General features: G+C 37.1%; 1 protein-coding gene across 1 annotated transcript; it reads left to right on the forward strand.

Annotated features, from left to right (window-relative positions):
* Nucleotides 1-1,560: 1,560 nt before the first annotated feature.
* Nucleotides 1,561-9,543, forward strand: PPD1 (Photosystem II reaction center PsbP family protein). Its single transcript, XM_020674058.2, has 3 exons — nt 1,561-2,406; nt 8,233-8,667; nt 9,132-9,543. The coding sequence occupies exons 1-3, from the start codon at nt 2,143-2,145 to the stop codon at nt 9,351-9,353; spliced, it is 921 nt and encodes a 306-aa protein (XP_020529717.2). The 5' UTR covers nt 1,561-2,142; the 3' UTR covers nt 9,354-9,543.
* The last annotated feature ends 2,168 nt before the right edge of the window (nt 9,544-11,711 follow it).

Consider the following 11,711-nt stretch of genomic DNA (forward strand, 5'->3'; position numbering starts at 1 on the left):
TTAAATACCCAACCAAAACCCCAAAACCGGCCAAAATTGGATTAGCCATTGCCCAATTCAAGTTTGACCCGACGGTTCCAAGTTGGTCCGGCCAAATTTGCAAATATGATTAGTGGTAACATTAAAAAAAGAAGAGTTTAATATATTCATCATGATTCTAAAGAAGATCCTTAATTTTATTTTTTTTCTTTGGGTGAGTCAACGGGGAGGGGTTGAGTCATGATAGATGCTTAGATTCATTTGAGAATGCTAAGTTGCTAAACTAATGCATAAAAAATGGTTTACGTCGTGGAACAACATAAAGAATCTACACATACAAGCTGAGTATCTAGAAATGAATGACAGCAAGCATCACAAAGCTATCCACACATAATAAAAAATGGAGAAAAAAAAAGAGAAAAAAATAAATCACAGAAACCGATAGTTCAAGAAATCTTGAAATATTAAGGTTTTTAAATTTGGTGTTCCAAAATGCGAACTGTCAGATTAGATTTGGTGGGTGGGTGATTCAAGTTTTCCTTTTAGAATCACCTAAAATTATTATCTTATAAAAATGTTTTTCCTAATTTTTCACTGATTCAGCCGATCCATATCTAAAATTGGTACAATGGGTGGGGAATCCAAATCCGATCCAAATTTTAAAACACTGCTTTAGAGAAAAAGACCTAACACTGTTTTGGAGAAAAAGACCTGTGTGTGTATGTGAATGATCACAGAGACAGTAAAGCTGTGGTGTAGCTTTAAAGGCAAAAATGCACCTTGCTGCCTTGAATCCCTTTTGTGTATTCCCTTCTGAAAGCAACAGACGAATTTAGTATTGACATTTCGGCCACTTCCGAAAGTTTAGATTTAAAACTTTTCGTTAGTGTCTAGGATGTAGCGTTGCAAATCGTCAAGCGCTAACCAATTAACCTCGGGCTCTAGTGTTGCTAGTTAGGGGTTTGGCTAGATGGTGGTTTACATTGCCGATTTGAGTGATACCGAAAGTTTGGATTTTTTAAGGTTCGTGCTGTTCAACTGTGTCCAGTATTCAAACATGTATTCGTACTAGGGATGATCGTATGGATTTTATAAAAAAGAACAAAACGTTCTATGTAAAGGTTCATATGTTCTACAATTATGGAAAATGGTTTGACAGGGCAGCAGCTTTATCAAAATAAGTAAAGCTTCATCTCATAATTTATCAAAAACTATAATTCATGTATTGGAAAACCTTTACATCGATCATCTCAGCTTGAACATATTAGTTATGAAAAAAAATTAGGATTTTAAGCTCTAAAAATCATATATATTGTAACAAATTAACTACGTTGTTCATTTCACCTTAAAATTAAGTGTTCATAGATCCGTAAGATCTGTACTGAGTTTTGAGTTTCAAATTTTATTATCAGTCTTAGAAATTAATTTAGATCTATCATAGAGATTTCCTTTAGCGAAAATGCTTTCCATAAAGATTTGAGGTGAGTATTATTTTATTTGTATAAAGCCTAGGCGTTATAGAAACTTCATCCACCAAGTATTAGAATATAAAGAATGGAGTTTGTATAGGGCCGAGGTTTTATGAAAACAAAGTCAAACCTCACCTCATACTTCGTTTGGAAAGTATTTTGGGTATTTGATTTCTCCAATATGGCTCAATTCTACCCCCGACTATGAAATATGATGCTCAAAAGATCATACAGATTTTGTGGATTTGTGAACACTTATTTTTAAGGCAAAATAGGCCGTCTATATAATGTTTTACATTATAGACTATTGTAGGGTTTGAAATCTTTATTATGTGTTCACAACCATAATAGAAGAAATCTCCACCGTCATCATTTATTATGGGTGGCAGAGATAATGCTATCGTTTCCCTTGATGGTAGAATGACAGAGAAGGCTCACACGATGGTCCACCTTCCACGCTTTAACGGCGAAGGGTCCAGCACCATACTGTAGAAGAAAATTGTCGGCAAATTTCAATCTCACGCATTTCATTGAAACCTTTCGAAATTTTAAATGTCCGAAATAGAAGATAACAATCCAGATGGAGACCAACAGTTTTGAAGCGGGAAGAGAAGCTCTTCTCCCTCTCTCTCTTCAACTCCCATGCTTTATTTAGGACATCTTCTCCTCTTCATATAAGCTCGCCCTCATTTCAATGGCGTCCCTCGCTTCCCCCATTACTTTATACAGTAATTTATCTCCAGTATCTTCCTGCATTTTATCATCTCCACTTCACTTGCAATTCTTCAAGCATCCACAAAAGACCCAACTGAAATTCAAGAGATTTCATAAGACTTCTCCGGTTAATTTCAAACAAGAAGAAATTGCCCTTTTGAACAAAATTTTACCTGTTTCCAATGACTTGTTGGAAATTCCGGTGGTAATGGGGCTCAAGAAACTTGGGGGTGGTCTTAAGAAGGTAAATTTTATGTGTTTCGCATATTTTTTACTATGAATTTGGAGCTATATTCTTTTGTGTTCTACTTTTATTGGTTAATTGTTTTTGGGTTTTTTGTGATTTGGTTAATTGTGTTAAGTACAATAGTTTGAGGTTCAATTGAATGTCGTAGCCTCGTAGGTGCAGAACCCTGTCTCTAATGTTTTTTGGCATTAAATTTTAGTGTCCAATTGGTGGTAACTTCTTAGCAGTAGTATAGTCGCATAGGTAGAAAAAATCTTCGCTTCTTTTATTTTTTAGCCATGGTATTGGATTGACCCCATTTTATGCTGATAGTTGTGGGTATGAAAAAAAAGGCATGACTAATAATATTAGTATTTCAGCCATTCGGTTTAGATATAATTTGAGTTATTGTATTTGAAATCATTATAAGTGTTTTTTTTTTTTATTGTTCTTGTTTTTCTAATCATGTTATATCCTGAATGTAGAGAAACAAATTAAAACATATATTTTATGATAAATTTGGGTTGGTTCTGTTAACTTCTTCAGATTTTTAATGTACCAACTTCTTAACGTTTGCTGTTTTTCCTTTGTCCTTTTTGAATTGTAATGCCAATATGAATCTCAATGTACCAAAAGGACTGTTTCCCAACATACAAATTTTTTACCCGGTGCTGAAAAATTTAGAGACTGTCTCTCCATCTCCAGCTTTGTTTCTGTCGTTGATATTTTGAAATTGATATCTAACATTGTGCTTATTCCTTGAAGAAACTGCATGTGAATATGAGCCATACAAAAAACGTAAAAGAGTATTATAGCTGAGACAGGCTAAGGGTCATCGTGTGGCTTGTAAAGTGAACTGGTTGATTAAAGAGAGAAGCTTGAATGGTCCAAGCTTCGGTATGCCATTGATCTCCAGTGGCTTCAGCTTCAAAGATACTCAAACATAGAAACATGTTGATGGATCACTCATATTTTGTGTCTCTACAGAGAATAAGGCGCGCTCGGATGACATAGCGTGGAGGCTCAAGGTCCTTCTCTTGCAGAGTATTACCTTGCCTCTGCATTTGAGAGACAAATGTATCGTCTGAAATACCAAAGGCATATTAAGATCCCTTATGCCTGGTTTGATTCTTTTTCCTGCTCCTCAAGAAAGCTCGATACACTTCCTATCCCAAAACCCCTGGCTGAATGCCACAAAAAGGCGACCTGCGAATACATTGTGCAAGTTCCCTGTCGTGTCCATGAGTTGAGAGAAACAAATGCATCCTCTCTCAGATCTTGGCTTCAGCCTCTGTCTCTTTAGTTTCCTCGAGTGTCCTCTTGAGCTGTTTGCCAAGCTTTTCCACTCTGGCTTGCAAATTATTTTCATATTTGTTATCAGCATTACAGTGACTCCATCGAACTGCTCCCCAAACACTGCCCATTTATGTCACTGGCGGGTATGAAGCACAAGATATAAAAATGCACTCTGCTTCACAATGCAGCAAATTCTAGTATTCTCTGAAAAGTTTCAAAGTAGTCTAATTGATTGGGAACAAGATAAAGCGGTTATCAGTGGCATCTCATTAGCTTCTGCACGTGCATGCCGAGCTTTTTCGGGATGTTGTCTTTCAAAGGAGCCAAAATATTGCTCTGCTGTTTCTCCAATGCTTTCGTGACCTCTCTTGTCATATCAGCAAGAGCATTCTCTAAAACAAGAGAGTAATGACGCCATCTGTTGATTTGTATTTCGTATTTCTTGATAATGTCTATGATGAGCACCTACATCTCATCGGCAAATGGAGAGGTGGAAAGCTGGGTTGTAATTCAAGTCAATGGGCCTTTACCTGTTTTGCATAGCTCGTGAAGGTGATAATTTTCTCCAATTCCAGCCATAATATATAAATGAAAGAAATTCTTTGAATCCACCTGTCCATTTGCTGGACCAATGTTCCAAGATGTGTGATCTCTTTCAAAATCTGCAGCTGCAATGAGTAGCTCTGTTACATGGGGGGAAGGCCTTGATGGAGGCCAAGCCACAAGAAACCCCTCTAAGCCTTTTGCATAACTTTGTACCGTAAACACAGGCAGCTATGTCAGGTCAAGCAATGAAGCTAGTATATGCTGATTGTGAATTTTATCATCTTCCAAATCTCATTGCCAATATTGATACACAAAAGATTTTCATATTGAGGTAGGCTGAGGAAATAGACAGAGGTCCATCAAGAAGCCATCATTTTGCTGGATATAAGCTCATAAGTGTCCTGCATGTGTCGCATACTTCCCTTTCTAGCAGCCATCTGCAGATTGTTTCTCAAAAACATTTATTCCTCTTGTGAAAGTATATCACTAAAGAAAAGTGTATATCTGCACAGCAGGGACTAATGCTGAAGCAGTGGAGTCTGAAGTTTGGGTTGAGCATAGCCAACCATGCAGTAGGGAAGAGTTCATACAATGGTTTAGAATTCTCAAGAACAATTGCAAAAAAGACACCCCACTTGATCCTCACTGTCTGATAGGGATCCTTTCTCTTGCCTATGGAGATTGCTTTCATCTCAAGTCTCTACTACAGGTATGAGCAAATCATGTATGAGATCCAAACTTTTGTTGGTTTGGCTACATCTATGAGATATAAAATATACCTGAGCCTAGTGTATGCATCAAAAAATCCATGATAATCAGAAAATTCAGCAAATAACCACTGCCATGGTCCCCGTAGGTCCAGGTTTGGTGAATGAAAATTTTTGGAATGCAAAAAGCAGCCTGGGATATGAAGTCATATGCTAGTACTTTTTCCAGAGGTACTTGTAGTACTAATGGATAGTTGAACTTTCCCCACCCATTCCTGATCTTCATGGCATATTGGCTTCCACCATACTCTATCAGTCAAAGAAGAAGCCTGAATTGTTGCTCAACCTCAAGCATTTCTTTGGAATCCTGAAGACCTGAACCAATAAAAAACGAGCATCTCCTTGACTCTCTGGAAAAAGGATATGAGATTCACTAGATCCTGGTTGCCTGCAGATAGCTGTCTCTGTTTGTGTGTCTTCAATTGAAATTTTCAATTGTATGAAGCATGGCGATACCTCTTGTTGTAATGTCATTGAGAGTCTCAGTTGGAATGATGTTCTTATTGAGCTAACGCCTGATTTTAGTAATGCTGCAACATGTCTAACATAGTCCAACATAGTGTGGACTGGCTTGCATACATGCTGCGCTCAACTGTCATATGTCGCATGGCATTCTTGACGATGTATAACGCAAATCTTTTTCACTTCCACCTTCATCATTCCAATAACTTTCTTGTAGTTCACTGAACATTCCTTTACAGAGTGAACTGTCCTCCATGGCTAAGGATTCCATTCCAGATGTGCAACTGGAATTTGGGCTACCCAAATGCATTGCACAAGATGATGCACTCATTTATTAGGGATTCAAAAGCCTCCATGCAGCATCAATCTTATGCAAGCAGACCTAAGTGAATACATGCATCATACACTACAAAGAACTGCCAAGTGCTCTGACGATTGGTCCATTGAAGTGGGTTGCCTGCATGGTACTTGACTTGTGTTTCAACTTCTCCAGAAACATACCTTGGACATGGTTCATTTACGTATGTGACTGAGCAACAAGATCAGTAAAGCCTTCCTTAATATCAGAAGAGAGCCTTGTTTCAACTTGTGCATGGAGCTCATGGTATACATGTTGTGTTTCTGATATATAACATGCTCCTTTCAATTTGGTAGCATCTCTCAGTTGTGTCTCTCCTGTTTCAGAGTTCTGAGATCCAGTCCAAGAATCAACTATGGGAGGTGCACTAGGAGCCATGCTTCTGACGAAATTTTGGACCTGAGTTATTCTCTAAGGAAGTCTCAGTCATTGTGTTGATTCCATTGCATCTTGCATGTCGTCCCAAACACTCGATACTGTTACATTATTTGCAAATTCCCTTATCCCCAAATTCCCATCTTTGGATCTCTGAGCATTTTTGACAATTCCACTTCCAAACTCTCCTTCCAAATCCTTTCACCCCTGACTCACTAATGGGTGCTTCTGAACTTGGTTTAACACCAAGTAAATCTTCATTATAGTTTCTCACTCTAGGTTTCTCTTGAAGATCAGAATCACTTGAAGCCAATGTCTCCTCCTCAAAACCATCTGAGAAATCTGATTCATTGCCACTAGAAATGGAGGCAATGCTCTCTTCCTCATAACGGGATCCAAGCCAGCCTTACAAAGTGGACCAAGATATAACGGGATCCAATCCAGCCTTACAGAGTGGAACAAGATAACCTGTGTAGAATTCTAATGGTCACAATGTGATTTAAGCGAAATGGTCCCTTTCTCTGGGCTGAAATAGGTAGGTCTCTGATAGTATAACATTGAATTTCTTTGTAAAAGTGTACAAAGAAATTCAGTCTACAAAAGAAGAGAGAGAGAGATTAAAGCACACTTTTGTGTTTGTCTATCACTTTCATGGTTGTAGTGCTACAGGAAGTTACAATCTAAATTGTGAGGTTCTCTCTGCTGCTCACTTATCATTGTCCTTTATAGGACTTAGTACGAAGCCTTAATCCCTTCTTTTAATCAAATTTTGAAGTCAACAACATAGTCAATTATAAATTTTAAGAAAATTTGCATAAATTAATCCTTGTCCAATGTGGGGAACCCAACACAATTGATTCCGTTGTTTTTTTCTTTTCTTTTTTCTTTTTCTGGCTAGGTAAGCTAGGGACTTATGCGCCTAGCAAATGAGATGAGAAGCCCCATACACTTAATCGAAGCATCAGCTAATTCCTATAGTCATATATGACTAAGAGAGTACAAACTGTCATATCTATCTAAGAATGTCAAGCAAGGGTAGATAATTTGTTTACTGAGCGAACTAAACATAGTTAAGGTATATATTTATAAATTTCCTCCAATGCACCAATAGGTGTATTTTTGGTTGGTCCTCCTTGGAAATTGATACATTGGCCATAAGATGTCTCCGATGTTCTTACCTGTTGTCTTGAAGATCTAAGCAGTCATCCCATGAAAGGCAAGGTTAGGAGATTGATGCCATTTGTTAAACTGAATACATCTAATGTGCGAGTGCTCTTAGCGGACACTTTGACATTGATCTTAGGTATGGAAATATTCTTTTTATCCTCTTTATGCTCTGATGTGGTTTTAAGTCGATTCAAATTTTTTTGAACAGGTTGTTTGAGTTCTAGGCTTATTTCATATGATGGAAGCCTGGAAGGAGATGGATTTGGATAATATGGCTTCTTAGGACTGGTATAGCAAGGATATATAGAATGATATTAACGGTAACTCTTAGCCTAAGCCCCAGAATTTTTCATAGTCATGCTCATAGTAGAGGTGGGAGAGGGAGAGGCTAATCTTCTGGGAGGGAGAGACTGCTGCAGAGGCTCAAATCCATGGCACTTGTACTCTGATGTTTACAGATTTTGATTAAGGAAATGAGTTAAAGACAAATAACTAGTGCTTGGAAATTCTCTTCTAATTTAAAAAAGTATAATAGTACATCTAAAGTATTTGCGCTAAGAAGCTGGAAAGGTGGAATAAGTTGCAGCACCCTTTTCATGCTTCATGAGTTGATGAGTTCTATCACGAATACACCAATAAAAATGATAACGAAGGCATCCAATTCATCAATAATTCTATTTTCATACATGTGGTCACCTAGGGAAATGATTTGAAACTGATTCCCAACAGCAAATTATCAGTTTTTCTGTCAGTTGCCTTATTTACATATTCCTGTTAATGATTTTTCCTTCATCTGGATCTGCCATTTTGGTTTGGTAATTATAGAGCGACTATGTCTCATGCTTTGCACCATTTGCCTTTTCTCTGTTTCAGAATAAAGTTTTTCCAGTTTTGAGGAGAAAGGTTATGGCTTTAGTGTTATCTGGTTTTGTGTTTTCGCAAGTGGGTTCATTAGATATGGCCTTCGCAGAGCTGTCTACTGTGTTTAGGGAATATGTTGATACATTTGATGGGTATACCTTCAAGTATCCACAAAATTGGATTCAAGTAAGAGGTGCAGGTGCAGATATATTCTTTAGGGACCCATTTGTTCTTGATGAGAACCTCTCTGTGGAAATGTCCTCCCCATCTTCTTCGAAATTTAAGAGTGTTAAAGATTTGGGTGCTCCCCAAGAAGCCGGTGAGAAAGTATTGAGGCAATATTTGACAGAATTCATGTCAACAAGATTAGGGGTTCGACGTGAGTCTGACATTCTTTCCACTTCCTCAAGAATTGCAGATGATGGGAAACTGTACTATCAAGTTGAGGTAAGAAGATGTGGCCTTTAGACTTAACCAAAGGTATGAACAGTACAATTGGTTTTAAGTTATTTTCAATAGAAGGTGCTAGTTTAAGAATTCTTAATGGTTTTCCCTTGAAACTCTTTGTCCTGCTTTTTATTTTGACTTTAAAATGAAACTGTCATTTACTAAGCATAATACTGAAAAAAAACAAAAATACAATAAACTACATGAAAATGCTATTCGACATTTTTGCATCTCCATTTCTGTCTCTGTTCTTCTTGTTTTACGTTATCTTGCTGTCCATTTGCATCTCTTGCATCTTTTCCATCAATAAAGTTTCCATGCTTTAGAATTTGAGCTTGGGCTTGATTGGATAATATGCTGACCATTGCAATACCAAGTTCGCCAAAACAAAGTTGGTGTGCCTTGAACAACTATTATATTGTTGTATAGTGGTTATGCGTGATTCTCTCGTAAACATGAATCAGGTAAACATAAAATCGTATGCAAGCAACAATGAGTTGGCAGTCATGCCAAAAGATCGAATCCCCCTCCTTGAGTGGGACCGGCGTTACCTTGCAGTTCTTGGTGTAGAGAACAACCGATTATATGAGTTGAGATTGCAGAGCCCTGAAAATGTCTTTGCAGAAGAGGAAAGAGACTTACGCCAGGTCATGGATTCTTTCAGAGTCGTAAAGGTGGCGGACTGATTGCTGATCATACTTAGTTTCATACTCTCTCTCTCTCTCTCTCTCTCTCTACACCTGGGGCCTCGGCAGATATGGAGGTTGTTCTGGTTTTGGAATGGATGAGGTTGTATTGAGCTCATATCAATGAGTTGTCCCTTGTGATCTGCTTAGAAGGGAAATTTCATGAAAAAACCATGATTCATTTCCCTCAGGTGGGGTGTGTGTGTATGAGAGAAAGAGAGAGCGAGAGAGAGAGAGAGAGATTTTAAAAAACCCGGGTTTTTGGACTGTCAGATTTTAATATTTAGAAACTCAAAATCAAAATTTTTTTAATGTTCATGTCGAAGTTGATTCTGACATTTTACAACTCAAAAATCTTCTAGAGTAGTTCTTTTGCGTGAGGAAATATTCAGTCTATCGTCTTGTAGGAGGACACTCTCATGGATATGTAGCAATATATTTTTGCCTTCATTAACATAAATGGCTACAAATATATTGTCATCCCTGCGAAGGATAGCAGCATTCCATGTGCCAATATGTGTTGCATGAAAATGGGGACATTAACATCAACAATTTGTTAGTTTCTACAAAACTAAAAGAGTAGGAGCAAGAGAGGCCCTACTCAAAGTAGATCTCATTTAGAAAATCAAAATAAAAGGTCAAATAATACAAAAGAAAATTGTCTGATATTTCTAGTGTACTCCATTTGACGAACGATGGATCTAGGCCTTCAAAAACTTAAAATCAACTTCTTTAAACTACCTGTCTTTTGAATCAAAGATTAAAAAAAACCTCTCCAAATAAAATCATAACATGGTGTATTGTAATTTGAATAGTGGGGTCATGATGGTAACACCACATGTACCCCAGCTAAGGTTTAGGCTTCCATTCTTATTTAACGCATTAAAAAATCTCCAACGATTTAAAAAAATAGGTAGGGCTCGTCATCTCTACTGAATTACCCAAAAAAAATAGCACACTACACATGATATCGCCCATTGCGGATACATCGAGGGGGACATGAATCATGCACATAACCCCTCGATTATGTGCCGAGATTAGCTGGACTACCCATTCTCTTTTAGAAGTTCACCCAAGTTAATTGCAAGCAAATGGAAAGATCTCCAAATCTAGCATTCTCACTCTTACTTTGGTAGCAAAATTAGTGGGTCTGTGCGAAAGTTTCAAACTTCAATACAAATATAGTTGCCAAAAAATTTTATACTTATGTCGGATGGGAGTATACGGTCTATTTCTCTGGAGTAAATCCCAATGGAAAAGTATACAATGTGATTATTTATCTTTGGTACAAAGTGATAACAATTAATCTTAACCATTGGATATGAAATTGGGTGGCTATATTTATGGCATTGACCTAGCTTGAAGTTCAAAAGAATTTTTTTCGATGCTACATTTAAGCTATCAGATTTCACATCGGATGATTATAAATAATTATGACCTCCTTGTATAAAAGGTAAATAGCATCATTGTATACAATTCCAATCCCGATCCCAATCCCAATCCCAATATTGGAGCAATTTGGAGCCCAAGTTTGGGGATGTAACCTCTTCAAACCAGACTAACTCAATAAAAAAAACTTTAGAATTGAACTCTCCAAGTACTAAAATATATATATATATTCTCTCAAGATTGAATAGACGAGCGACATTTAAGTGTCAACAAACTCAAAAATTTAAATTTTTATTTTAAAAATAATAATCTGGTGATTCTTAGGTGCTTTCCATAATTTCAGATTGAAAGAACCTCTCAAGTAGATCCTTCGATTGAGGGAGTACATGCACAGTATGCTCCTGTAGGAGCATAGCATACACGACTAGAATAATTTTCTCTGTTATTGGAGTAACTTTTATAAGCCAGTGGGTTAGTATAGTTGGATCTCCAAAACATGCAGAAAATATTTTTTGGATCAAAATTTTGGACAAATAAACAAGATTTGAAAAAAAAAAGAAAAAAAAAGAGTTTTTGAAGGCCTAGATTCATTGTCTACCAAAGAAACTTATGCTCACCGAGAATGGAGGATTCATTTTTCCCTTTATTTCTTACATGATTCCAGTTTTTTCTTTTTATTTTGATCGCCTAAATGAGACCTACTGTGTAGAATTTAGGATCCAATAAGACCCTACTTTTCAAAGTAGGGTATAAGCCAACAAGCGTTATAGCCCGAGTCCAAATCACCATGGAGCCCAAAATCAAAGACTTGATCTCACCCATCTCATTGACCTTACTTTCAAATAACCTTCTATTTCTTTCTTTCTAGATATGTCAAATAATTACGATCGTAGCCATGTGCCACAGTCAAATCCCTTGTTTTGGAGAAGAATATGAAAAGTCTACTATGAAAATTGATGGATGCCAATT

Source organism: Amborella trichopoda, chromosome 2 (assembly GCF_054954075.1).
Source record: "Amborella trichopoda isolate Santa Cruz 75 chromosome 2, AtrichopodaSantaCruz75HAP2 v2.0, whole genome shotgun sequence".
NCBI classification, from domain to species: domain Eukaryota; kingdom Viridiplantae; phylum Streptophyta; class Magnoliopsida; order Amborellales; family Amborellaceae; genus Amborella; species Amborella trichopoda.

Excerpts from the sequence above, each read along its gene's own strand:
- PPD1 (XM_020674058.2), top strand. The coding sequence starts at position 2,143 with ATGGCGTCCCTCGCTTCCCCCATTACTTTATACAGTAATTTATCTCCA. Across the intron at positions 2,407-8,232 it reads TTGGGGGTGGTCTTAAGAAG|AATAAAGTTTTTCCAGTTTT; the intron begins GTAAATTTTATG and ends TCTCTGTTTCAG. Across the intron at positions 8,668-9,131 it reads AACTGTACTATCAAGTTGAG|GTAAACATAAAATCGTATGC; the intron begins GTAAGAAGATGT and ends AACATGAATCAG.